This window comes from Cnephaeus nilssonii, assembly GCF_951640355.1.
Source record: "Cnephaeus nilssonii genome assembly, chromosome: 20".
Taxonomy (NCBI): Eukaryota; Metazoa; Chordata; class Mammalia; order Chiroptera; family Vespertilionidae; genus Cnephaeus; species Cnephaeus nilssonii.
Genome location: NC_137091.1, coordinates 51,647,850 through 51,674,414, shown reverse-complemented (window position 1 = coordinate 51,674,414; position 26,565 = coordinate 51,647,850). Strand labels below are relative to the sequence as shown.

At 47.4% G+C, this 26,565-nt stretch overlaps 1 protein-coding gene across 5 annotated transcripts in view; it reads right to left on the bottom strand.

Annotated features, from left to right (window-relative positions):
* Positions 1–2,109: 2,109 nt before the first annotated feature.
* Positions 2,110–26,565, bottom strand: part of LOC307092730 (uncharacterized protein) — a 31,131-nt gene continuing 6,675 nt past the window's right edge. For 2 of the 5 annotated variants that reach the window (XM_079760144.1, XM_079760146.1), the window contains one exon: positions 23,308–25,823. In XM_079760144.1, coding sequence (XP_079616270.1) covers positions 24,256–25,823 — 1,568 coding nt within the window. In that variant the 3' untranslated portion in view covers positions 23,308–24,255. Of the gene's footprint in view, positions 8,179–16,316; positions 16,444–17,250; positions 17,494–23,064; positions 23,225–23,307; positions 25,824–26,565 lie in introns of those variants that run through there. The other 3 variants (XM_079760142.1, XM_079760143.1, XM_079760145.1) reach the window with 3 other exon arrangements.

Below are 26,565 nucleotides of genomic sequence, written 5' to 3'. Positions count from 1 at the left end.
GGCTCAGTGGACAGAGCGTCAGCCTGCAGACTGAAGGGTCCCGGGTTCTATTCCGGTCCAGGGCATGTACCTTGGTTGTGGGCACATCCCCAGTGGAGGGTGTGCAGGAGGCAGCTGACTGATGTTTCTCTCTCATCGATGTGTCTTAACTCTCTATCCTTCTCCGTAAACAAATCAATAAAATATATTTTTTAAAAAAGAAAAAGCGAATTATACTCGGAAAAACAAAAAGAGGAATGCCATTCGGTGCCTGTGGTTTTCTGTTTAAACGGTAGCCTGTTGTGCCCAGCTGGTGTGACTCGGCGGTTGACCTTGGACCCTTGAGGTAGGAGCTCAAGGATCAGTTCCTGGTCAGGGCACATGGTTGGGTTGTGGGTTCCATGCCCAGGAGGGGCCTTGCAGCGGGCAGCCGGTCCATGATCCTCTGTCATCACTCCTGCTTCCCCCTCTCCCTTCCTCTTTCTGAACAAAAACATGCATGTTTTTAAATGAGCCCGTTGTGCCCTGACCGTGCAGCCCCTTGGCTGAGTGAGGTCCCCTGCATCAAGAGACCCCCAGTTCCATTCTGGTCAGGGTGCCTGCCCCGGGCTCACCTGGATCCCCAGTAAGTGGCAGAGTGTTTCTGTCTCAGCGATGTTTCTATCTCCCACCCCCTCCCTTCCTCTCTCTCTAAAATCAATTAAATCATTGATGCCTCTCTTCCTCCCCCCCTCTAAAATCAATAAAAATATTTTAAAATTAAGAAAAAAAAATTCAGTGGAGTCAATTTGAATATCTAATTGTCTTTGATTCAGAAATGGAAAGCAACCCACCTAGGACAACTGAAGGGTTATATTCAGAATTGTTGTTCTGAAGCTCGGATAACAACTGACATCTTAGGGGAGGAGCATGCACAGTCTTGTGGTGCTGAACCGGTAACCAATCTCCAGGTAGACCCTTCAGAATGGAGTTTTTTCCTGTAGTTAACCAAGAGCAAGCGCTTTCCTCCAGGGAACAGCATCACTTTACAGAATCCATCCAGGGGCAAATATCCCAGGAACTCACAGTGGAGAACTCTGTGGCCTCTGGAGCGCTGGGAACTACATTACCCAGAAGACGGTGCGTGGAGTTGAGCCAATGACAGATCAAGATGAAAGCATTTCCCTGACATTTCCCCGAGTTAGGGCGGGATTTCTGGCTTTGTCCTACTTGGGCCCAGACTTCCGAAGGCTGCCTTTGGGTTGCTGTGCGGGTGTTTGTTTTTTAATTTATATTTTTATGGATTTCAGAGAGGAAGGGAGAGGGAGAGATAGAAACATCATGATGAGATAATCATTGATCAGCTGCCTCCTGCACGCCCCCACTGGGGATCAAGCCCACAACTCGGGCACGTGCCCTTGACAGAATCTAGCCTGGGACCCTTCAGTCCATGCGCCAACGCTCTATCCACTGAGCCACACTGGCGTGGCTCACTGGGTGGGTTTTGAGGTGACACAACAGAGAAGGCACCAAGGAGTCGTGGTCCCAGCCACACAGACATGGGCGAGGCCCGCTTCACAGCTTATTGCTCGTTGGGCAAAGTAATTCACAGGACAATGTGGTTCGCTCTGGAGAGGGACCAGGATTAAGAGGGTGGCAGGAGGGGGACTCTACTAATTATATCTGCTTCAGATCCTCACTCCATCTTGTTACACATCAGTGGCTATGGAGGGGTGTTCTCAGGCAGGCTTGTTCAAAGCCTTTGTGGAAGGAGTAGCCAGTAAATTAAAAGGGAATATCCTAAGTTAAAGGATACAGGTCTGAAAATATAAAAACAGCAGCATCCAGGAAGAACAAGTATGGAATCCTAAGGGATTGAAGAGTTCACATTTAAGCAAAAGGAGAGATTTTATTACACCTGGAAGATGTTCCCCAGACAAGAAAAACTGAAAACTGTTCTTGTCCCAGTAGCTTCCGTGGAGTGTCAGACCAGGCCTATAATCACAGTGCCGGAAGCAGTGTGCTGGAGACTGTTTTTATATTTTAAATTTATTTGTTATTGTTGACAGCGTAACAGAGGTCTCCCATACACCCCTGTAGACCCTCCACCCTGCCCCACCTCTACCCCCACCCTTATTCTAAGATCTGTCAAACTGCCCCATGCATCAGAACGTATTTCCTGTTTATTTTGCTCATCAGATCCCACATATAAGCGAGATCATGTGACATTTGTCTTTATCTAACTGCTTATTTCACTTAGCATCGTAACCTCCAGGTCCATGCTGGTAAGAGACCTTTCTTTTTCACAGCCCCTTAGTATTCCATTGTGTAAATACATCACAGCTTGTTGACCCACTCCTCTGCTGGTGGACACTTGGGCTGTTCCCGGATCTTAACTACTGTAAATAATGCTATGAACAGAGGTACATGTATTTTTTTGTGTGTGTTTCAGGATTCCTAGGAAGCATTCCCAGAAATGGGACTGCTGGGTCAAACAGCAGTTTCATTTTTAGTTTTTTTCTCTAGGAAACTCCATCCTATTTCCAAGTGACTGCACCGTGTGCAATCCCACCAGCACTTACTCTGGTTTATTCAAAGCAGCCAGTCTAGTAGGTGTGAGGTGATACTTCATTATAGTGACCTGGACCCCTTTTTCACACACACACACACACACACACACACACACACACACACACACACACGGTGCACCTTGAAAGGAACTGTGGGCTGAGGCTGCAGTGGGCACAGGGCCAGGTCTCAGCCCATCATCCGTGCCCCTGCCCAGCCCCTCCTGCCGCCACCTCTCACACTCACTGATGGCACCCGCCCCGCCTGCACCTGTAAGTAGCAGCTGCCAGGCCAGATGGCCCTTCAGGAGCAGGGGAAGATGGAGAAGCCCTCAGGGGTGATCAGGGCCAGGAGGCGCTGCTTGCACCCGGATGGCGCGGAGTGATTGGGGCCTGCACTGGGGGCCAGCAGCGGGTGCAAGGGGACCGTGGTGCACAGGAGCAAAGACTTTTCAATAACCACGAGGCTCTTCCTGATGACCGTGACCAGTGCCCCATCTTGGTTTGGTGCAAGCGCTCACCTGCTCCACCATCCTGCTGCAGCTGACACCTGCCATGTTCGGCATGCACCCTCTGGTAGTCAGTGCACGTCAAAGCGACCAGTTATTCCACCATTCAGTCTATTTGCATATTAGCCTTTTATTATATAGGATATTGGTCATCTTGGGAGACATGTCTATTTAGGTCCTTAGTCCATTTTTTTGAATTGGATTGTCTTCCTTTTGTTGAATTGTATGAGTTCTATCATTACCGGGAGCAAGTGACCAGGGCTGTGAATTGACCCACAATGGAGTTAAGATTTTTATAATTCTGGGAAATGTTTTGCCTTTTTTCTACCGTCATACATTGCTTTAGTATTTCTCATAACTTAAAAAAAGAATCCTCACCAGAGGATATTTTTTCCATTGGTTTTTAGAGTGGAGGGTCGGAAAAAAAGAGGACCATCAGTATGAGACACAGGGATTGCTTTCCCCAGGGGCTTCAATGGGGACTGGTGATGGAACCTGTAACCCAGGTACCTGCCCTTGACCTGGAATCAAACCTACTACCTTTCTGGTGCATAGGCCAATGCTCAAACCACTGTACCACACTGGCTTGGGCAACAGAAATGTTTTTTTTAAATTACGTACATTATTGTTTGAAAACATAATGATATAGCACATTTCACAGACTACAGGATAGAGTGTAAACGTAATTTTTATGTGCACAGTGAACCATTAAACGTGTGTGACTGGCTTTATTACAGCTGTCCTGGAACCAAATACTTACCGTCTTCCCGGAATAGGTGTATGGCACACCTCTGATGTCTTTAACTTGTTCTCCTTTGTTTGCAACGAATATATAATTGGAGCCAAAGGCATTAGATCCAGTCCTTCTTGATTCTAGCCACACCGCTGCACAGACAGAGCTGAGACTTCTGATTGCTTCAGACACAGATGCTATGAAGGATCAGTGTCATTTTTGTGTTGTGAACTTTGCATAGTGAGTTCAACTGTTAAAAGGTTTTTCATCCAATATCATTTTTACCCACTGGAATTTTGTCTACTCTGCCAGCTGTCATTGAATATATTTGGTTGAAGTAATTGGTTGATAATTATGGGCAGAATCAATTATTTTATGAGCTGTTGAGACATGTCTGCACTCTACAAAACTTTATCAGGACGTCAGCACTTACTAAATAGAAATAATCTCTAAGTTTTCCTAACTTTATGTTTACCCAAAGTGCATTTTATACATTAAAAAAGAGGAGAGCATAACACCCTGGTTTTGGTTTGCCATATTCAAGATGTCTTTTGACCCTGATGGGTCTGACTCAATGGTTAGAGCATTGCCTCACATTCTGAATTACCTCAGGTTGATCCTTATCAAAGTTATGTACCGGGGTTGCAGGTTTGGTCCCTGGCCACTAATTGTAATATGTGTGGGAGTCAACCCATCCAATCTGTCTCTCTCTCACTGATGTTTCTGTCTATTTTGCCTCTTCCCTTCCACTTTTTCTAAAATCCAACGGAAAAAATACCCTCAGGTGAGAATTAACAACAAAGAAAAAATAAGGCCTTAACTGTTTTACAAGGCAAAGCAATGAGTAACAGGCAGTTCCAAGTTCATGATCTACAACAGTGATGGGCAACCTTTTGAGCTTGGTGTGTCAAACTTCGCCAAAAAACTGAGCATAACTCGGGTAGTGTGTCACTTTGAGGAAAAAACATTATTTCGCGATATTTATAGTTTAAATAACATAAATGTATAATTGTTATATATAATTGTATTTAATAAACCAGCGGCCACGTGTCATCAGAAATGGCGACGCGTGTCAGTGCTGACACACGTGTCATAGGTTCACCATCACTGATCTACAAGCTGGTAAATTTCATCACAAGTATCATGTGAAACCAACACACCCCTGGAACTGGTAGTCATTTCTCTGTAAGCTTGAAGCAGAAGTCGGGATATTCACTGAAATCCATGTCTAAATTAGTCAGAAAGGGAAAGCTGACTACTGAGGGTTTGGTTATTTCTAGATTGCTATAATATATGAAACCAGAGGTCAGCTTCCCAGAACACATTAGGCCATGACTGTTGCAAAAATTCTAAGTACATGCCAGTGGGAAAGGTTCAAGAACTTTAGCACCATAAATCTAGGAAGAGCCCCGGCCAATCAGAAAGTATAACATATTTACACACGCTTCTCATAAATGAAACTTACGGGGAATCTATCCACTGTACATACTCAGATGTATGAGTCTCAATTCAGACAAATGAGTTCTGAAGGAATTTCCTCTGGGGCTTTTACACTGAACTGAAAATGCACATCTCTAGCACTTCTAAGGCCTTTCCCTCTCGTGAACTCTCTGATGTTGCGAGAGCGTAGATTTTCGTATAAAAAGTTTCCCACATTCATTGCATTCATAAGGCCTTTCTCCAGTGTGACCTCTCCGGTGTTGACTGAATTGGGAACTATCCCTAAACAATTTTCCACATTCACTGCATTCGTAAGGCCTTTCACCAGTGTGAACTCGATGATGATAACGAAGTTTGGAGCTACAGATAAAAGATTTCCCGCATTCACTGCACTCATAAGGCCTTTCTCCTGTGTGAACTCTCTGATGATAACGAAGGGTGGAACCAGAGGCAAAAGATTTTCCACACTGACTGCATTTGTAAGGCTTTTTTCCTGTGTGAACTCTCTGATGATAAGATAGTGTGTCACTACTGGCAAAAGTTTTCCCACATTCACTACACTCATAAGGCCTCTCACCTGTGTGAACTCTCTGGTGTCGAACAAGTATCGAGCTACTGGTAAAAGATTTCCCACATTCAATGCACTGGTATGGCCTTTCTCCCCTGTGAAGTCTCCGATGATAACCAAGACCAGAGGTAGAGGTAAAAGATTTACCACACTCACTACACTTGTAAGACCTTTCTCTATTATGAATTTTCTGGTGTATTGAGAGGGAAGATTTGTGGCTAAAAGATTTCCCACATTCATTACACTCATAAGGTCTCTCTCCAGTGTGACCTCTCTGGTGTTTAGTGAATTGTGATCTATCCTTAAAAGTTTTCCCACACTCAGTGCACTCATATGGCCTTTCTCCAGTATGTACTCTGTGATGATAACGGAGGCTCGAGCTAAACGTAAAAGATTTTCCACATTGACTGCATTTATAAGGTCTTTCTCCTGTGTGAACTCTCTGATGGTAATTGAGGGTAGAACTAGATGTAAAAGACTTCCCACATTCACTGCATTCATAAGGCCTTTTTCCCGCATGAGTTCTCAGATGATAGGAGAGGGTGGAGCTAGAAGTAAAGGATTTTCCACATTCAGTGCACACATAAGGTTTTTCTCCTGTGTGAACTCTCCGGTGTTGAATAAGTGTCGACTTAGTGTTAAAAGATTTCCCACATTCACTACACTCATAAGGTCTTTCTCCTGTGTGTACTCTCTGGTGTAAAGTGAGGTTATTTCTTCGAATAAAGGATTTTCCACATTCATTACACTCATAAGGCCTTTCTCCTGAGTGAGTTTTCTGATGATACTGCAAGTCAGATCTGGAGATAAAAGATTTCCCACATTCATTGCACTCATAAGGCCTTTCTCCTGTGTGAACTCTCTGATGATAACGGAGGGCAGAGCTAGTAGTAAAAGACCTCCTACATTCACTGCACTCATAAGGCCTTTTCCCAAGGTGGCCTCGCTCATGATACTGAAGTGTGGAACTACAAGTAAAAGATTTGCCACACTTGCTGCATACGTAAGGCTTTTCTCCTGTGTGAATCCTCAGGTGTCTAACAAGTGTCCACCTATTGTTAAAGGATTTCCCACACTCACTGCAGTCATAAGGCCTTTCTCCAGTGTGAACTCTATGATGATAACGGAGGCTAGAACTAAAGGTAAAAGATTTCCCACATTCACCACACTCATAAGGCCTGTACCCTGAATGAACTCTAAGGTGTATAAGGAGGTTATTTCTTCGGGTAAAGGACTTACCACATTCACTACATTCATAAGGCCTTTCTCCAGTGTGAACTCTCTGATGATAACGAAGAGCTGTACGAGTGATAAAAGATTTCCCACATTCACTGCACTCATGAGGCCTTTCTCCAGTGTGAACTCTCTGATGATAACGGAGGTCAGACCTAGAGATAAAAGATTTCCCACAATCACTGCACCCATAAGGTCTTTCTCCTGTGTGAGAGCTCTGATGATAACTGAGGGCAGCGAGAGAGGTAAATGATTTTTCACAGTCCTTACACTTATAAGGTTTTTCTCGCATTTGAACTTTTGGGTATTCAATGGACACTGAACGAGGACTAAACGGTTCTGTACATTTGCTGCACACATAACTGTTTTCGCCATTGTGTTGTTCCTGGGTGTTAACGAGGACAGTTTTGTGGCTTAAGGGTTTTCCACATTTGCTGCACTTGTACTGCCTTGGACCTGCATGAAATTTTCGATGCTGACTGAGGGTTGAACTTCCATTAAAGGTTTTTCCACTTTTGCCACACACATAAATACTTTTTCCAGCGTGGAGTCTGCAATGAGTAACAAATAGGGATTTGTACCTGAATATTTTTCCACACTCACTGCACACAAAACATTTTCTTGCAGTATTGACATCCTGGTCCTGAACAAGTAGGTGCTGAGGGTTACAGGCTCTTTTGCATTTCCCAGGAGGGCCAGGACTTGTTCTGCTTTGTGAAGGTGCTGCCCACTGGGTGCCCTCCTTCGGCTCCTCTGCTTTCTGAGTCAGCTGCTGCTGCTGATGTCCCACGCTGGGCAGGACGTCCCTCCCACCCTGCTCAGGGGTAAAGGTCTTCCCTGACCTGTGGGTGCTGCAGCTCTTCCCGAATGAGGCCGTGTCCGCACCACTTCCGAAGGGTTCCTCTCCCACGGGCTGCGCCTTAGGCTGGTGACAGTTTACACGGAAATAGAACCGTTTTGCGCACGCCCCGCAACTCAGCAGCTTCTGGTTGTGTTGTGTTACCTGCTGCTCAACCAACTGGAAAATGTCCCTCAAGACCGGCCTGCAACGCTCACAGGGGTGTCTCTTCTGGGAAGACGAGGCTGCCCTGGGATTCTTCCCCTGCGAGGCGCCCACAGAAACCCTCTGTTCGCCGGGTGCTTCCGCATCGTCGGCTCCACAGCAGCAACCTGAACGCAGAGAAATGCTTGTGAATTACATGCTGACTACAGGGAGGGGAGAAACACATCTATATGGGAAACGCTTTGCAAAGGAGGAAAATCCCGTGGAAGGTCGGGCTGACTACTCTGTGCTACGAGGCTTCTAAGGTCAGAAAATGGTGACACACAACCTGGGGAAGGATGTGGGTCTGACCCAACAAAGAGAGGCACAGCATACAGTGCATTTTCTATGCCACCGGATTCCTGCACATCCTTTGCTGCTGATGATGCAAAGCTGGGTAGAAGCATGCATGTAAGCTCATTACCATCCAAATGTAATGTATTAGCTGTTGTCCAAGGTCAATACAGAAATTTTCAACATCTCACAGCACAACCTGTGAGGGCACTGTTGAAGAGCACTGAGGAAAGAGGGGTAAGAGGGCAGGTGAGACGGGAGCCACGGGAGGGGGAAAGATCCGTGGGCTAGAAACCACAGTAGACGCGGTAAGTGCCAAAGCTGGAAGAAGAGGAGGAGAAATGGGTTTGGCTACTGGCAACGACACAAACCCTCTGGTTGAGCAAAGACAGGTTTGTGGTATGATCTGAACAAAGTCCTGACAACACAATTTTTACAACTGCCAGTCACTAGGAACACACCCCTGTGAACCCACTTGGCCATGGCTAGACAGAGACTCATCCTGTGATACATGCAGAAAGGACTCATCCCGAAAAGTCCTAGCAGGGCAACTACATACAACATGGACGACAGAAGGGAAAAACAGAACACGTGAATGGAGAGTTCTGTTGCAGACTAACTCAGCACACAACGTACCCAGAAGGCACATCTAGGTGAGTAATGTCAGCAATGTGGTAGAAGAAAACAGCTTTTATCTCCACCAACAAAAAATTAAGGCAGCTCTTTACAAGCAAAATTTGCCCTTAGAGTTCTCAAGAACACAATTAAGATACAACACCAACCATGGAGCATAAAGAGGAGAATAAACACACAAGGAATAAACACCAGCATAGTGAAGACACCTGGAGAAGAAAAAGAAGTAAGAAAGGCGGGAGCCAGTGTATCAGCCAAAGGGCAATGCCATCCATTGCCAACGTCCTGCTGTGCGGAGGAGGAGAAACCTTTTCCAGAAAGACCCTCGACCGCTCGCACTACGTCCGAGGACCCCCACAGTTTGCACAGCAGAGTGGGCCGAGTGACCACTGGCATGGATCCCAGCTGACTGCTCCACAGAGGCCAAACCCTATACCCCCCGACCCCAGAGCCACACCTGTTCCTGAAATGCCAATATTAGATAACCTGACCCCCTGCTGTCACACAAATGCCCGGTTCTCAGGCACCAAGGCCATGGGCAATATGGATAGCTGACTCCTCAGACACCAGCTCCTTGTGTGTGTACCTGTGCTCTGCTCACAGGCTTGATCACTGATCAGGGTGTGACTGCACCTCACACGGCAAGGTCAATGCCACTGGGGGTTATTAAAATCAGACACGAATTCCACCATCACCATCAGGACGCCCTGCACTCGGCCCCCAAAGGGAACAACTGAGCCAAAACCATTTCCCTTGCGAGAACACAATCAGCATGTCCAAAGCAATCCTCTTCACCGATGTGAGCACAGAAACCTTGGCTGTGGAGGACGCTGCGATTTCACTCACACTGACTTCAGGTGACACAGCTACACACACTAAGGGTTCGGGTTCGGCCTTCGTGTACTCAGAACTGCACCACCAACCCAGTCCGCTCAGTGACTCCCCCCACACAGGCGAAGCTCTTCCCACCAAAACCTTTCCAGAGAGTCAAAGTAATCCACCCTATGTAATGTACAGACATCAACACAAGGCTCCAGAAACCCCAAACAATCAAACATGGAAACAAAACATTTTTTAAAAAATCAAGGAAACATGACACCCCATCCACCAAAGGAACACACACATTTAACAATCACTCCAAAGAAATGCACATCTGTGTATGGTCAGAAAAGGATTTCAAAATAAATAATTGAAGCAAGCCCAGCAAGCTACAAAAAAAAGAGAGAAAGAATAAAGAAAGAAAGAGAGGAAGAAAAGAGAGGAAGGGAAGGAAGGGAAGGAAGGGAAGGAAGGGAAGAAGGGAAGGAAAGAAAGGGAGGAAGAAAGGGAGGAAGAAAGGAAGGAAGGAAGGAAGGAAGGAAGGAAGGAAGGAAGGAAGGAAGGAAGGAAGGAAGGAAGGGAAGGACACACAATTGTCCTGGCTGAGATAGTTCAGTTGGTTGGAGTGCAGTCCCAATCATAGGAAGGTAACAGGTTTGATTCTCAGTCAGAGCCCATACCTATGTTGTGGGTTAGCTCCCCGGTCAGAGTCCATACAAGAGGCAATGAATCAATGTCTCTCTCACATCAATGTTTCTCTCTCTGTCTCTCACCTCTCCCCTTCTCCCTCTCTAAAATCAATTTAAAAAATTAAAATTAAAAAGGACAAGAAAACAATATTCAAACAAAATGAGATTTTTCCAGCAGAGAAATAGAAAATATACAAGAAGAAAAAATGAAAATTATTGTGCTGAAAAATAAATGAAATGAAAAAATGCTATAGAGCATATAGTTCACTTGATCAATCAAAAAATTAATTCTGAAAGTGACTGTTCATCTTCTGATATTATGCAGTGAAAACAAATTTACAAAAAGAGAATATAGAAATCCTACAGGAAAAAAAAAAAAAAGAAGAAATCCTACATGAATTATGTGTTGTCATGAAATAACGATATTCACATTATGGAAGTCCTAGAAGGGGAAGTCAGACAAAAGGGATAGCAAGCTTATTTAAATAATGGCCCTATCTGATTTGGCTTAGTGGATAACGGGTCGTCTTGCAGAATGAAGGGACCCAGGTCAAGGGCATGTACCCGGTTGGGGCATGTGCATAAGACCACCAATTGATGTGTCTCTCTCAAATTGACATTTCTGTCTCTCCCCCATCTTTCCATTCTCTCTAAAAATCAGTGGAAAAATATCCTTAGGCCCTGACCGGTTTTGCTCAGTGGATAGAGCGTCAGCCTGTGGACTCAAGGGTCCCAGGTTCAATTCCAGTCAGGGGCATGTACCTTGGTTGCGGGCACATCCCCAGTGGGGAGTGTGCAGAGGCACTGATTGATGTTTCTCTCTCATCGATGTTTCTAACTCTCTCTCCCTCTCCCTTCCTCTCTGTAAAAAAAATCAATAAAATATATTTAAAAATATATATCCTCTGGTGAGGATAAACCAAAAGAAACAAAACATTTTCAATAATGGAAACAACCTCAGAAAATCTGGAGATAGAAGTGGTTACCTAAGTGCATGAGGCTCATAAATCCCCAAACACATTCAATACAAAAAGGCTGCACCAAAAAACATTAGAATAAAACTCAAAAAGAAATGACAATGAGAATTTTGAAAGCTGCAAGAAAAAACAACAACTCATCTCCTTAATACAGGGGGTAAAAGGGAGGCGTGGTTTTCGTAGCTGAAACACTGCACACCTAGAGGGAGTGGGATGGCATATCCTAAACGCTGAAAGAACAAAACTGCAGGCCAAGATACCTGGCCAGCAAAGGTGTGCTTGAGAAATGAAGGTGAGACCCTTTGCCAGACAAACAGAAGCTGAGGGAATTCATCAACACTTCCCCTATCCTACGAGGAATTTTACAGCGAGTTGTTCAAGCTAAAATGAAAGTATACTAACTAGTAACGTAAAATATCAAATACACTGATACGGTATAAAGTTAAATTCAAAATACTCTCATTTGCTAATGGTTACAAAATATAAAAGATGTGAATTGGACATCAAAAATAAAATGTGTGTATGGGAAGGGGGGATGTTAAAGAGGAGAGTTTTGGCCCTAGCCAGTTTGGGTCAGTGGATAAAGCAGCAGCCTGCAGACTGAAGGGGTGCGGGTTGGATTCCTGGTCAAGGGCATGTACCTCAGTTGCAGGCTCTGTCCCTGGTGCCAGGTTGGGCAGCATGCAGTAGGCAACCGATCGATGTGTCTCTCTCAAATCCATGTTTCTCTCCCTCTCTCTCCCCCTCCTTTCCTCCTTGTTTTGCAATTGAAGTTGGTAGCTTAGAATGTTTTAATTATAAGATGTTATATAAGCCTCTAGTAATCACAAAGCAAAATGCAATAGTAGATACACAAAAGGCAAAGAATAAAAACATAGCACTGCCCTCGCTGGTTGGGTCTGTAGATAAGAGCACTGGCCTGCGGACTGACGGGTCCCAGGTTCGATTCAGGTCAAGGGCATGTGCCTGGGTTGCGGGCTTGATCCCCAGTAGGGTATGTAGGAGGCAGCTCACTATTCTCTCTCATCATTGATGCCTCTATCCTTTTCCCTCTCCCGTTCGCTCTCAGAAATCAATAAAAATATTTATAAAAAATATATTATCTATCTATATATCTATACATACACACACACACACACACACACATATAGATATATATATAGATATAGAAAGAGAGAGACGGAATTTTTAAAATTTCCATTTGTTTTAGGAGACCAGCAATAACCTGACACCAAAGCCAGATAATGACACAAGAAAAGACTATAACAGACTAACATCCCTAATGAATATAGATATAAAAGAACAACAAACTCTCAACAAATTAATAGCAAACAAATTCAACAGCACATAAAAAAAAATCATAAACTGTAATTACATGGGATTTATCCCTCCAGTGCAAGAATGGTTCATCATGAACAAAACCAATTAATGTGCTTTACCACATTAACAGAACGAAGGGGGGGGGGGGGGGGAGAATCTTATGATCATCACAATAGATGCAGAAAAGCATTTAACAAAATTCAGAATTCTTTCATGATTAAAACCTCACAGAATATTAAATGTAGAAGCCTGGGCTGGGTAGCTCAATTGGTTAGAGTGTCAGCCTAATAAGCCCAGATTGCAGGTTTGATCTCCAGTCAGGGCACATTTAAGAAGGAATGAAAGAACGCATAAATAAGTGGAACAATAAATTGAAGTTTCCCGTCTCTCTTTCTCTCTCTCCATTCCTCTTTCCTTATGAAAATAAAGAAAAACCACCCTGGCCCATGCTGAGTGACTAGAGCCTCGTCTTTTGGAAGAAGGGGCCACAGGCTCATTTCCTGGTCAAGGTTACAACCCTCGTTTGTGGGTTCATGTCCCACCAGTGCAGGAGGTGACCAGGTCAACGCGTCTCTCTCACATCCATGTTTCTCTGTCCCCCACCTCCTCCTCCTCCTTCACTCTCTTTAAAAATCAAGGGAGAAAATATCCTTAAATGAAGATTTAAAAACATTTAAAATTGCCTGGCCGGTGTCACTCATGGCTGGGCGACAACCTCGGAACCAGGAGGTCACGGTTTGAATCCCATTCAGGGCACATGCACAGGTAACAGGCTTAGTCCCTCTCAGGGGGGCCTGCAGGAGGCACCCGAACAATGATTCTCTCTCATCACTGATATTTCTCTCTCTCTCCTCTCCCTTGCTCTCTGAAATAAAATACCCACACACATTTAAAGGGAGTAAAACTGCCTGTTTGCAGATGATATTATCTATATCTATAGAAAGCGGTAATACGCAAGTTACCGTTCTGTGTCCCATTCACAATGGCGGTGGGCGGGGCTGTGCGCCACTGGTCACCAGGGGGGTCCTCCCTCGGGTGCCTGCTGCCTGCCCCTGCCTCCCGGGGAGCCTCCCGGGGAAGCGGCGCAGCTCCCTCGCCTTCTGCGGGATCAGCGTGGGTCCCTCCCGGCTCCCGCGGAAGTGGCGGGCGGCTTCCTGGACGCCACGGGCCACTGGTCTCACATGAAGAACATCCTAAAAACTCCACCAACACCTCCGGCAGGAATAAACGGCCCAATAACTCTGCAGAATTCCAAATCCACATACAACTCAGTGTATCAATACACTGACAATAAAATACCTGGATAAGGAATTTAGAAATCCATCTCATTTATAATACCATTAAAAACAATAAAATACTTCGCAATAAATTTAATAAAGAAGGTGAAAGATCTGGACTCTGAAAACCATAAGACAACTGATGAAAAGAACTGAAGACTCAAATAAATGAAAAGACATCCTGTGTTCTTGGATTGGAAAAATTATTATTGTTAAAACATCTCTACTAACAAATGCAACACGATTCCATGCACGCACTACCAAAATCCAGTGGAATTTTTACCAGAAATAGAAAGCGAATCCTAAAATTCAAACCACAAGTGATTTCTAACCGACCAAGCAATTTTGATAAAATTATCAGTAGAGTTACAGGCATGAAACTTCATGATTTAAACCGTATTACAAAACAAATTAATCCAAGCTAACACACACAGACACAGAGGTGTAAGAACAGAATACAGACAGCCCAGAAAGAAACCCACGTATGTGGTCAAGTACTCTTTGACAAGGACACCAAAAACACAAAATGCGGGGAAAATAGTGTCTTCAATAAATAGTGTTGAACCCTGGCCAGGTGGCTCAGTTGGTTAGAGCATTGTCCCGATAAGCCACGGTTGTGGGCTCAATCCCCGGTCAGGGTCCATATAAGAACCAACCAATGAAAGTGTAAATAAGTGGAAGAACAAATCAATTTTTCTCTTCCTCATTCACTTCCTCTCTCTCAGTTGCTCTCTGTCTTTAAAAACAAACAAACGAAAAACAATGTTGAGAAAATTGAATATGCACTTGCAAGAAAGAAACTGGGACCCTACCTTACACCGCTCACAAAAATTAATTCGAAATGCATTAAAAACTTCCATGTGACATATGAAAATTTACAACTCCTTGGCATTGGTTTTGGCAATGGTTTTTGCATGTCACCACCAGCAGAGAACAAAGACAGAAATGAAGGAGCTGAGCTACATCAAAGGAAAAGGCATCTGCAAAGCAAAGAAAGCAGTCATGAGAAATGAAAAGTGAGAAGGATGTGTAAAGGCTGTCTCATAAGGGAGAGCGAAAATATACAAGGTGTTCATACAACTGAACAGCAACAAACAATCCCATTAAAATATGGGCAGCCCTGGCCGGTGTGGCTCAGTGTTTAGAGCGTCGGCCCGAGCACAGAAGGGTCCTGGGGAGCATATTCAGGAAACCAGCCTATGTGAGATGTCACATGGATGTTTCTCTCTCTCCCTCACCTCCTCCCACCCTTCTACTCTCTGAAGAGCAATGGAAAAAATATCCTCAGGTGAGGATTAACAAAACAAAAAAGGGTACGGACGTTCCTTTACAGCAGCGATTCTCAACCTGTGGGTCGATTCTCAACCTGTGGGTCGCGACCCCTTTGGGGGTCAAACGACCCTTTCACAGGGGTCGCCTACGACCATCGGAAAACACAGATATTTACATTACGATTCATTAACAGTAGCAAAATTACAGTTATGAAGCAGCAACAAAAATTATTTTCTGGTTGGGGGTCACCACAACATGAGGGACTGTATTAGAGGGCCGCGGCATTAGGAAGGTTGAGAACCATGGCTTTACAAGATGAGCGAGTACTTAAGAGCACGGTGACTACAGTGAGTAATGTTATATAATTGAAATGTATTGTGAGTAGATCTTAAGCATTCACAGCATAAAAATATAAGGCAACTTCATATGGAGATACATGCTTAATTAACTGCACTGTGGCCACCATTTTGCTACGTATATAAAAGCAGTCCACTGTACACTTTAATACGTACAAGTCTGTATTGCAACCAGGCTGGGAAACAGAAAAGGAAAACAGATCTGAACCCGACACGCTGTGCAGGAGCGCCGGAAAGAGGAGCCCCGGCTTCAGATAAGTACGACCCAGACCACACCTGCAGGTCCGGGCACAGGCAGGAAGGAGGAATGACCGGGACAGGAAGGGACCAAACCCCGGGAGACGGAAGGGGAACGGATCTGGACATCAGCCCAGACACTGAGGGCAACACGGCGAATCCATGAAGCTCGATGCAATGCTACCGACTGACCTTGATTCCTTCCCAAAAGGGCTCAGTATTGGGACCGCAGGGGAGAGAAGAGGGCAGTGCAAACCCACCGGACCTGCCCATACAGCAGCCACCCGACACCTGGGGAGGCAGCCTTGCTGAGGTCCAGGCCGCGGACTGAGAGAGGGGAGAGGGGGAGGGAGGAGAGTCCAGTCCGAGTCCCTGGTGAGGCTGAGTCTTACCCAGAGAGGACACAAGGGCAAAGTTCTCCAGCATCACACGCAGGTACAGGCGTCTCTGAGCCTCGTCCACCAGCCTCCACTCTTCCTGCGAGAAATGCACGGCCACGTCCTCCAAGGTCACCCTGGCCTGTAGGAATGGGGACAGAGGAAACCCTGAACATTCTGTGCCTGAGAACCCACAGCCCCTCTCCCCACGCACCTACCCCTCACTCCCCCTCCTCCAAAGCTCCCCCCTCAGAGGAACTGCACAGGTGGGCACAGGTGCCGGGGTGCCCGCCCTGTCCTCAGGGTCCCTTCATGCCCGAGGGTCTGCCCTCAGCAACAGCAGGCAGGAGGGCACAGAGACGGATCCAGCTCTGGTCCCGGCGTGCAGGCCCCATCATGGCATGCACTCCCCTTGGGTCTCCAGAGTGTGACAGGGCCCCGCCAAGCCGGGGCTCAGGCTCCACCTGTCAGTCCCCAATGCTCGCCCCCCCCCCCAACTCCCACTTCCCCCCACTACGCACGGCCTTCTGTAGACTGCACCCCTCCCCCCTCCCGTCCCCACGGCACCCCCACAGCCACGCACTCGGGGAGACGCCGCTGGGAAGGCCCCCTCTGCACCTCTGGCCCCGCTTCCCCACCCGCGCCCCGGAGCTCCCCTGCAGCTCGGAGGCCCGCGGCCCCTCCCCCTGCCGTGCGGTCCCCCCAGCAGCCACCCCGTCCTCCCTCCACGCACCCTTCCCGCCACCCCAGGCCCGAGGGCTCCACGCCGGGCACAGGCGCCGGCCTGTCGTCACGTGACCGCCCGCCTCCCCTCCCCTCCCCTCGGGGCGCGGGGCCTGCCTCCGCCCCAACCAGCTGCGCCGCCGCCGTGACCGGCTTCCCGCCTGAAGGTGGCCCCGGGGCCCGGGCTGCGGGGCTGGCGGGAGGCGGGAGGCGGGGACGCGCTCACCTCAGCCGGGCGCCTCGGCGCGGCCGCCGCCATCGGACCTGCGGGCGGGGCGGGCGGGGCGGCGGGCGAGGAGGGACCCGGTTCCGCCCTGAGGTGGGTCCCTCGCGGGGTCGCCGAGCCTCGCCCACGCGTGTGGCGGCGGCGGGGACCGCGACTCCTTGGCGCCTTCTGCCTCCCGCCCCCGGGAAACCCACACACAGAGACTCAAAGGCGGCAGAGACCCCGACCAGCAGCGAATATGGCCGCGAGGACGATACCGGAAGTCCCGCCCCATTTCGCGGAAATGCTTTCACCCTGATCTGTCACTGGCTCAACTCAGCGCACGTCCTTCTGGGTAATGTAGTTTCCAGCCCTCCAAAGGCCACAGAGTTCTCTCCCTGGAGAGCAGCTTGGACTTTTGCCCCTGGAGGCACCCTGTAAAGGGATGCTGCTCCTGGGAGGGCCAGCTGGCTCCTGGTTCACTGCAGCAAACTCTCCTCTCTGACCCCAACGACCTGCAGATTGGTTCCGGGCCCAGCCCCACAGTCTGTGCTCGCCCCTCCCCTCAGATGTCAATTGCAAGTTTACATGGTATCCGTGCTTCGGTACAACAGGCTATAGATGTATTTCTCTTTCAACATGTATTTTTAAAATATATTTTATTGATTTTTTTACAGAGAGGAAGGGAGAGGGATAGAGGAACATCCATGAGAAGAGAGAATCATGGATCGGCTGCCTCCTGCACGCCCCACTCTGTGGATGGAGCCCGCAACCCGGGCATGTGCCCTTGACCAGAATCAAACCCGGGACCCTTCAGTCCCCAGGCTGATGCTCTGTCCACTGAGCCAAACCGGCTAGGGCACAAGAGGCTATATATTTAATATGTTTTTATTTATTTTAAATGTTTTTAAAATTGATATTAGAGAGACAGGGAGTGGGAGAGAAACATCCACGAGAGAGAAACACTCCTGCACGCCACCTACTGGGGACCCAGCCGGGCGTGTGCCAGCACCAGAATGGAACTGGGGACGTCTTGCTGCCTGGGAGCGCACTCGGACCCTGAGCCACACCAGCCGGGCACAACAGGAAGCCAGAGGGCCCAAGTGGCATCACTTATGCTGAAAGCCCAGGTCCCCACCCAGTCTGACACCTGATGGAGTACAGCCCCCCTCCCAGAAACAGTCTCAGTCATCCCGCTTAAAACGTTCTGCTGAAGCACCAGGAGGGAGATGTGTCTCACAAACCCTGTCCGTCCCCCATAGATAAAAGAGGCAGCCTCATGACAGAAATTCTCCCAGGTCATGTTCCCTATAGAAAAGGTGACCTTTCCCAAAAACACTCTGATTTTTATTTTTTAAATATATTTTTATTGATTTCAGAGAGGAAGGGAGAGGGGGAGAGAGACAGAAACATTATAAACATCAATGATGAAAGAGAATCATCGATCAGCCGCCCCATGACTGTGCCCCCCTGGGGATCGAGCCCACAACCCTGGCATGTGTCCCTGAATGGAATTGAAACCGGGACCCCCCCCCCCCCCCTCAGGCCAATGCTCTGTCCACTATGCCAAACCAGGTAGGGCAATATACTCTGATTTTTAGTTTAGCTAATTGCTTCGCTCCTGTGAAACGTTTTACATAAGACCCCTGTCTTGCCCTTGGTGAAGGTGATGGACTGAAATCAGGCACTGTTTTAACTTCTTAGTCCCCACCTTTCCCGTTTCTACCAATAAAAATGTTCCAGTTTTTTACAACTCTGAATATACCCTTCAATTTGCTAGTTGGGTGCTGCCCATTTATGAATCACTTAAAGCCAATCAGATCTTTTAATTTACTCCATTGAGCCCTGACCTGTTTGGCTCAGTGGATAGAGTGTCGGCCTGCGGTCAAGGACACGTACCTTGGTTGTGGGCACATCCCCAGTAGAGGGTGTGCAGGAGGCAGCTGGTCGATGTTTCTCTCTCATTGATGTTTCTAACTCTCTCTCCCTCTCCCTTACTCTCTGTAAAAAATCAATAAAATATCTTAGTAAAATAAATAAATAAATAAATAAATTTACTCCATTGAAATTTACTTTCAACACCATAAACCAATTATGGCCAGGTAAACTCATTATTTGAGTGTCATTGTGATAGGCCAAAGTTATGGGTCATTCAAGCATTGATCACTGACTGCATAAATACATTGAACAAATTGATGTTCCTCTTTCTCTCTCACTGACACGCTATCTAAAGTCAAAAAGTAAAAATTTCACTTTAGCGGGGCACCTCAGTTGGTTAGAGTGTCATCCCCATATGCCCAGGCGGTGGGTTGGATCTCTGGCCAGGCCACATACAAGAATCTACCAATGAACGGATGAGTAAGTGGGACAGCCCTCGCTGAGGGGCTCACTTGCTTGGAGCAGCCTCCTGTACACCAGATGTTTGCTGTTCGATTCCCAGTCAGGGCACATACCTGGGATGCAAGTCTGATCCCGTGTTGGGGCACACAGGGGAGTCAATGGATCAATGTTTCTTCCTTCCTCTCTCTAAAAATTAATAAACATATCCTTGGGTAAAGAGTCAAAAAAATTGGAACAGCAACAACTAAAAACGAACGTTTCTTTCTCTCCCATCCTCTCTTTCTCTCTCTCTCTCTCTCCAATCAATTAAAATTTAGAAATAACAAATAAGAATTTAAAAGGCAATATAAATCAGCGATTCCTATGGCGCCCTCTTCAGGTTAAATTAACTTGCTAGAGCTGTTGATGGCAGACCCATACCAGTTGTTCCTAGTGATGTGACCTCGGTAAAGCAACCTTGGTTTTTGTGTTGGACTAAGAAAAAATCTTCAGCCCTGGCTGGTTTTGCTCAGTGGATAGAGCAGGAGTCCTCAAACTACGGCCTGCGGGCCACATGCGGGTGTTTTTGCCGTTTTTTTTTTTACTTCAAAATAAGATGTGTGCAGTGTGCATAAGAATTTGTTCATAGTTTTTTTTAAACTATAGTCCGGCCCTCCAACGGTCTGAGGGACAGTGAACGGGCCCCCTGTTTAAAAAGTTTGAGGACCCCTGGGATAGAGCATCAGCCTGCGGACTGAAGGGTCCCAGGTTCGATTCCTGCCAAGGGCACATGCCAAGGTTGCGGGCTTGATCCCCAGTGGGGGCGTGCAGGAGGCAGCCGATCGGTGATTCTCTCTCATCATTGATGTTTCTCTCTCTTTCCCTCTCCCTTCCTCTCTGGAATCAATGAAGATATATATATATATTTAAAAATCAGTGCAAAGGAACTCAAATCAGAGGGAGTTATTTAGAAAGTTGCAGAGATAGACTGTGAGGCCGATGGGCTGTGGAGGCTGAGGAGATACAGAGGCCAGAAAAGGGCTCTTGGAGATTAAGAGGAAGAGAGGAAAGGTTCTGCCTGGTGACGACCTATGAACCAGGAAGTCCCAGTTTGGTTCCCAGTCAGGGCACATGCCAAGGTTGTAGGCTTGATGTACAGTAGGGGGTGTGCAGGAGGCAGCCCATCAATCATTCTCTCTCATCATTGATGTTTCTCTCTCTCTCTCTCTCTCTCTGTTCCTCTCTGAAGTCCATACAAGTATATTTTAAAAAATAGAGAATCAAGGTTCCCACCTGGAAGCAGCAGAAGTAGGTTAGTCTTAGGTCAGAGAAAGCCAGAGCGGCCTGAATCTTTTGTCCTTTTTTCATTCCTGGTCTCCCAACTGGGTGGCACCAGGGCAGAGGGTCAGGAGTCATCCAAGGTACATGCCCTTGACCGGAATCGAACCTGGGACCACTCAGTCTTCAGGCCGACGCTCTATCCACTTAGCCACACCGATCAGGGTACATCTGATAATGTTTCAATCTCACATCAATATTTCTCTTCCTCTCCCCCCCCCCCAAAAAAAAAATCAATAAAAACTCTTTTAAAAATAATTAAGGACAAGAAAAATATCAAGAGCACGTGCCCGAGTGGTGGGCTGGATACCCAGTTAGGGGTATGGGGGAGACAAGTCATCCAATGATTATCATTCTTTTTTTTTTTTTTTTTTAACTTTTTCTTTTTTTTTTTTTTTAATTTCTTTATTGATTAAGGTGTCACATATTTGTCCTCATCCCCCCATTCCCATCCCACACCCCTCCCCTTGGATGCCCCAACCCTCTGTTGAACTTAAGCATTGGTTAGGCTCATATGCATGCACACAAGACCTTTGGTTGATCTCTCCCCCCTCCCCCTACCCTCCCCTATCCTCCCTCTGAGGCCCGATAGTCCGATCGATGCCTCCTTGTTTCTGGTTCTGTTCTTGTTCATCAGTCTATGTTGTTCATCATTTCCCCTAGATGAGCGAAATCATGTGTCACTATAGATATACTTATAAGAATTGAATGTGCGACGAGCAATAATAGTTATGCTGACAGGCAAATGAATCAGTCTGTAGTGAGTTTCTTTCTGGACCAACAGTTCTTTTGAGACCCAATATCAATGTCCACCGGTTCCCTATGAGTACATGTCGGCACTGACCCCTCAGCTCTGGATGGTGGACAAATGGTGGTAATGCAGGTCCGACTCCCTCTGGTTTGGTCTCGGCTGGACCCAGGGGCACTGCTTCACCCGGATCCAGGGGCCCACGGCCTCGCCCGGACCCGGGGCCAGGCTCACCCGGATCCAGGGGCCCGCGGCCTCGCCCGGACCCGGGGCCCAGGGCTCACCCGGCTCCAGGGGCCCGCGGCCTCGCCCGGACCCGGGGCCCAGGGCTCACCCGGCTCCAGGGGCCCGCGGCCTCGCCCGGACCCGGGGCCCAGGGCTCACCCGGCTCCAGGGGCCCGCGGCCTCGCCCGGACCCGGGGCCCAGGGCTCACCCGGCTCCAGGGGCCCGCGGCCTCGCCCGGACCCGGGGCCCAGGGCTCACCCGGCTCCAGGGGCCCGCGGCCTCGCCCCGACCCGGGGCCCAGGGCTCACCCGGCTCCAGGGGCCCGCGGCCTCGCCCCGACCCGGGGCCCAGGGCTCACCCGGCTCCAGGGGCCCGCGGCCTCGCCCCGACCCGGGGCCCAGGGCTCACCCGGCTCCAGGGGCCCGCGGCCTCGCCCGGACCCGGGGCCCAGGGCTCACCCGGCTCCAGGGGCCCGCGGCCTCGCCCCGACCCGGGGCCCAGGTCTCACCCGGCTCCAGGGGCCCGCGGCCTCGCCCCGACCCGGGGCCCAGGTCTCACCCGGCTCCAGGGGCCCGCGGCCTCGCCCCGACCCGGGGCCCAGGGCTCACCCGGCTCCAGGGGCCCGCGGCCTCGCCCGGACCCGGGGCCCAGGGCTCACCCGGCTCCAGGGGCCCGCGGCCTCGCCCCGACCCGGGGCCCAGGGCTCACCCGGCTCCAGGGGCCCGCGGCCTCGCCCCGACCCGGGGCCCAGGGCTCACAATGATTATCATTCTTGATGTTTCCATCTGTCTCCTCTCTGAAATCAATTAAAAGAATAAATAATATAAAATTAAAAGAATACAAAAAGAAAATATTAAATGAAAAGGCACATGACCTTAAAAGAGCAGTTTCCTTCAAATGCATTGGCATTGCCCTGGTTGGTGTGGCTCTGAGTGTGTCAGCTCTTGCTTCAACCTGTTTTGGGTGAGATTCCCTGTCAATTGTACATACTTGGGTTGCAGGCCGAAACCGGTTTGGCTCAGTGGATAGAGCATCAGCCTGTGGACTGAAGGGTCCCGGGTTCGATTCCGGTAAAAGGCATGTACCTTGGTTGCGGGCACATCCCCAGTAGGGGGTGTGCAAGAGGCAGCTGATCGATGTTTCTCTCTCATTGATGTTTCTAACTCTCTATCCCTCTCCCTTCCTCTCTGTAAAAAATCAATAAAATATATTTTAAAAAAAAAATTAGAGCCTTGCATACTTGGGTTGCAGGTTCAATTCCAGGACCATGTTGGGGCACATGGAGGAGGCTACAAATGGATATGTCTCTATCTCACCTGGATGTCCCTCTGTCTTTCTCTCTCCTTCCTTCACTTCCGTTGTCTCTAAAAATCAATAGAAAAAAATATCCTCAGGTGAATATTAAGAAAAACAACAAAGGTACTGGCATACTGTGTGTGCAGAAAAAGTTCCTGCTGGTCCTAGAAGCAGGTGAAGTTGTCACCCCAGCTATTTTGAAAGTGATGTCGAGTCTTCTAGAACTCATAGCATTCAGGTTTCCCACAAGTACCAGGAAACCCTGTGGTCCTATCTAGAAGGATGTGGGTAGCAATGCAAATTTTGTGGAAAGTGGTGAGCTAATTTCCCCAAAGTACTGTACCTCGGAGGCAGAGAAAGGTTGAACCCTGGTAAAAACTGTTCACTTCTTCATGCTTGTAGAGCCCAAATAGGCTTATAACCTACACCACAAAGAAAGCATCCAAAATGAAAGGCCTTTATTATTTTAAAAACCAAACGGATATGGAACCAACCAGTCTTCTGATGGTGACTTCGGCAGTGGAAATATTCACCAGAGGTAGCTAGGGAAAAGATGTCCCTGAAAAACGTTTTTTTTTTTTTTTTTCTAGAAGGTAAAGCTGAACTCAGAGGATGTTCTCTGGGGTCAACAATGGGTCAGGTACATGCCCAAATAGAGCAAATGAAATGCAGATCTCCTAAGGGCCCATGTTACTCCTAATTTCCTCCGACTAATAAGAGAACAAAGTCAGATTGCCTGAGGACATTAGGATGGTGACTGATGACAACTATGGAGACTTGCTTAGTGTTGGTTCAGGGGAGATGGATTCTGTCACAGAACTTTGCAGTGACACCAATCTGCACTCCAAGCCCTGGGCAGGTTAGAAAGTGTAACGGAAGTACACATGCTTCCCACATAACTAACATGGAAAATCTCCCTACGACTGAGGATGGGATTTATGAGCTGCAAGTCAGATAACTGAAGCCTGAGTTTCCTTCAGTGTTGTTAACACTGAACAAAAAAACTACAGTTCCTACACATCTAAAAACTTCCTCTAACATGTATGCTCATTTGTCCTGAGGCTAGAATTTTTGTTAAATTTACCCACATTCACAGCACTCAAAAAGCCTTTCTTTTGTGTGAACTCTGATGGGTACGAACATGACAATTCCTGATGAAAGATTTCCCACAATCAGTGCACTCATAAGGTCTTTTTCCACTGTGAACTCTCTGATGGTAATGGAGTCCAGAGCTGTGGGTAAAAGATTTCCCACAATCATTGCACTTGTACGGTTTTTCTCCAGTATGAACTCTCTGATGTTTATAAAGGTCACTGTTCCTGATAAAAGATTTCCCACAATCATTGCACTCAAAAGGTCGTTCTCCAGTATGAAGTTTCTCATGGTTATGAAGGTCACAGTTCCTGATGAAAGATTTCCCACAATCAGTGCACTTATAAGGTCTTTCTCCATTGTGAACTCTCTGATGATAATGGAGTCCAGAGCTATGGATAAAAGATTTCCCACATTCACGGCACTCATACAAACTTTCTCCAGTGTGTAATCTCTGATGATAACAAAAGAGAGATTTCCTCTTAAAAGATTTTCCACATTCATTACACGCATAAGGCCTTTCAGCAGAGTGAAGTCTCCGATGACGACGAAGGCAGGCTATTCTGGTAAAACATTTTCCACATTCACTACAGTCAAAAGGTTTTTCTCCAGTGTGAACCCTTTGGTGTTCAATGAGGCTGGAACACTGGGTAAAGGTTTTCCCACATTCACCACACTCATAAGGCTTTTCTCCAGTGTGAGCCCTTTGGTGGTGAATGAGGCTAGAATTTTGGCTGAAGGATTTGCCACATTCACCACACTCATATGGCTTTTCTCCAGTGTGAACTCTCTGGTGTCTACTGAGGCCAGCACTTTGGCTAAAGGACTTTCCACATTCACCACACTCATAAGGCTTTTCTCCGGAATGAACTCGACAGTGTTGAATAAGGATCCAATGTTCTTTAAAACATTTTCCACACTCACTGCACTCATATGGCTTTCCCAATGAGTGAACTTTCTGATGATAATTAAGTTCAGAGATTTCTTTAAAATATTTTTTATTTTCAGTGCCCACAACACACTGCCTTCCAGTATTGACAGCTTGATCTGGACCAAGTGTGTCATTGCATCTAATGACTTTTTTACAGTCTTTCTTGCAATGGTAATTTTCTCTGTTTTGAGATGTCACCCCAGTCAAGGAGATTTCACTTGGTTTATCCCTGGGATGAGGAGCCTGGTGCTGAAGTTGTCCTGAGGCAGTAAGGATGCTGTCTCTGACCTTCTGACCGGTGAAAAGCTTCTGGGACACACTGAATGTGCTGCTCTTCACAAATGAGGCCCTGTCCACGCCTCGTATCAAACACTCTGCTCTCATGTGCTGCCCCTGGTGCTCGGGCAACTTTGCACTGAAATAAAATGGTTTTGCACATGCCCCACACTTCAGCAGTTTCATACTATATTGTGTTCCCTGCTGCTCAATCATCTGGAAAATGTCCCTCAAGACAGCAGCACAACCCTCACAGGGATGGCTATTCTGGGAAGATGAAGCTACTTTGGTCTTCTTTGCCTGGGAAACTCTTACAGAAACGTTCTGTTCAATGGACGCCTCCAGATCCTGACTCCCACAGCAGCAACCTGGACAAAAGGAAACCCTGGTGAATTACATGTTGGTCCTATAGCAAAAGGTAACCTTGCCGGGCCGCAGTGGTTCGACCTATGGACCAGGAGGTCAGGATTTGACTCCCAGTCAAGGCACATGCCTGGATTGCGGGCTTAATCCCCTATAAGGCGCTTGTAGGAGGCAGCCAAACAATGATTCTCTCTCATCCTTGATGTTTCTCTCTTTCCCTCTCTCCCTCTTCATTCCACTCTGAAATAAATTAAAATATATTTTAAAAAGAAAAAAAAAATGGAAATCTCATCATAAATGTCCATCTATCACACCAAGGCATGATTCTATGGAATGATGTTCAAGAAACGTGTCTTAGAATCTGAGAAAATGGCTTTTATACATTAAATTGTCTCTAAATAGGGGGAGGGGAGGAATCCACAAGGAGAGTGACAGGTCTAGAATGATACAAAATGAGGAAGGATCTACTAGCTGTTCCTCTGCAAACGGCTTCCTACAGGACGTTTCTTGCTAGTTCCATGGGACTTTGTACAAGAATGTGAATGTGGCCCAGCCAGCAGGCCTTGGTCGTTGTATGTTGAGCTATGAACCAGGAAGTAATGGGTTGATTCCTGGTTTGGGGACATGCTGGGGTTGAGCTAGCGATCCTCAATGTGGGGCCTGTAGGAGGCAGCCAATCAATGATTCTCGCTCATCATTCATGCTTCTAGCTCTCTCTCCCTTCTTTTCCTCTCTGAAATCAATAAA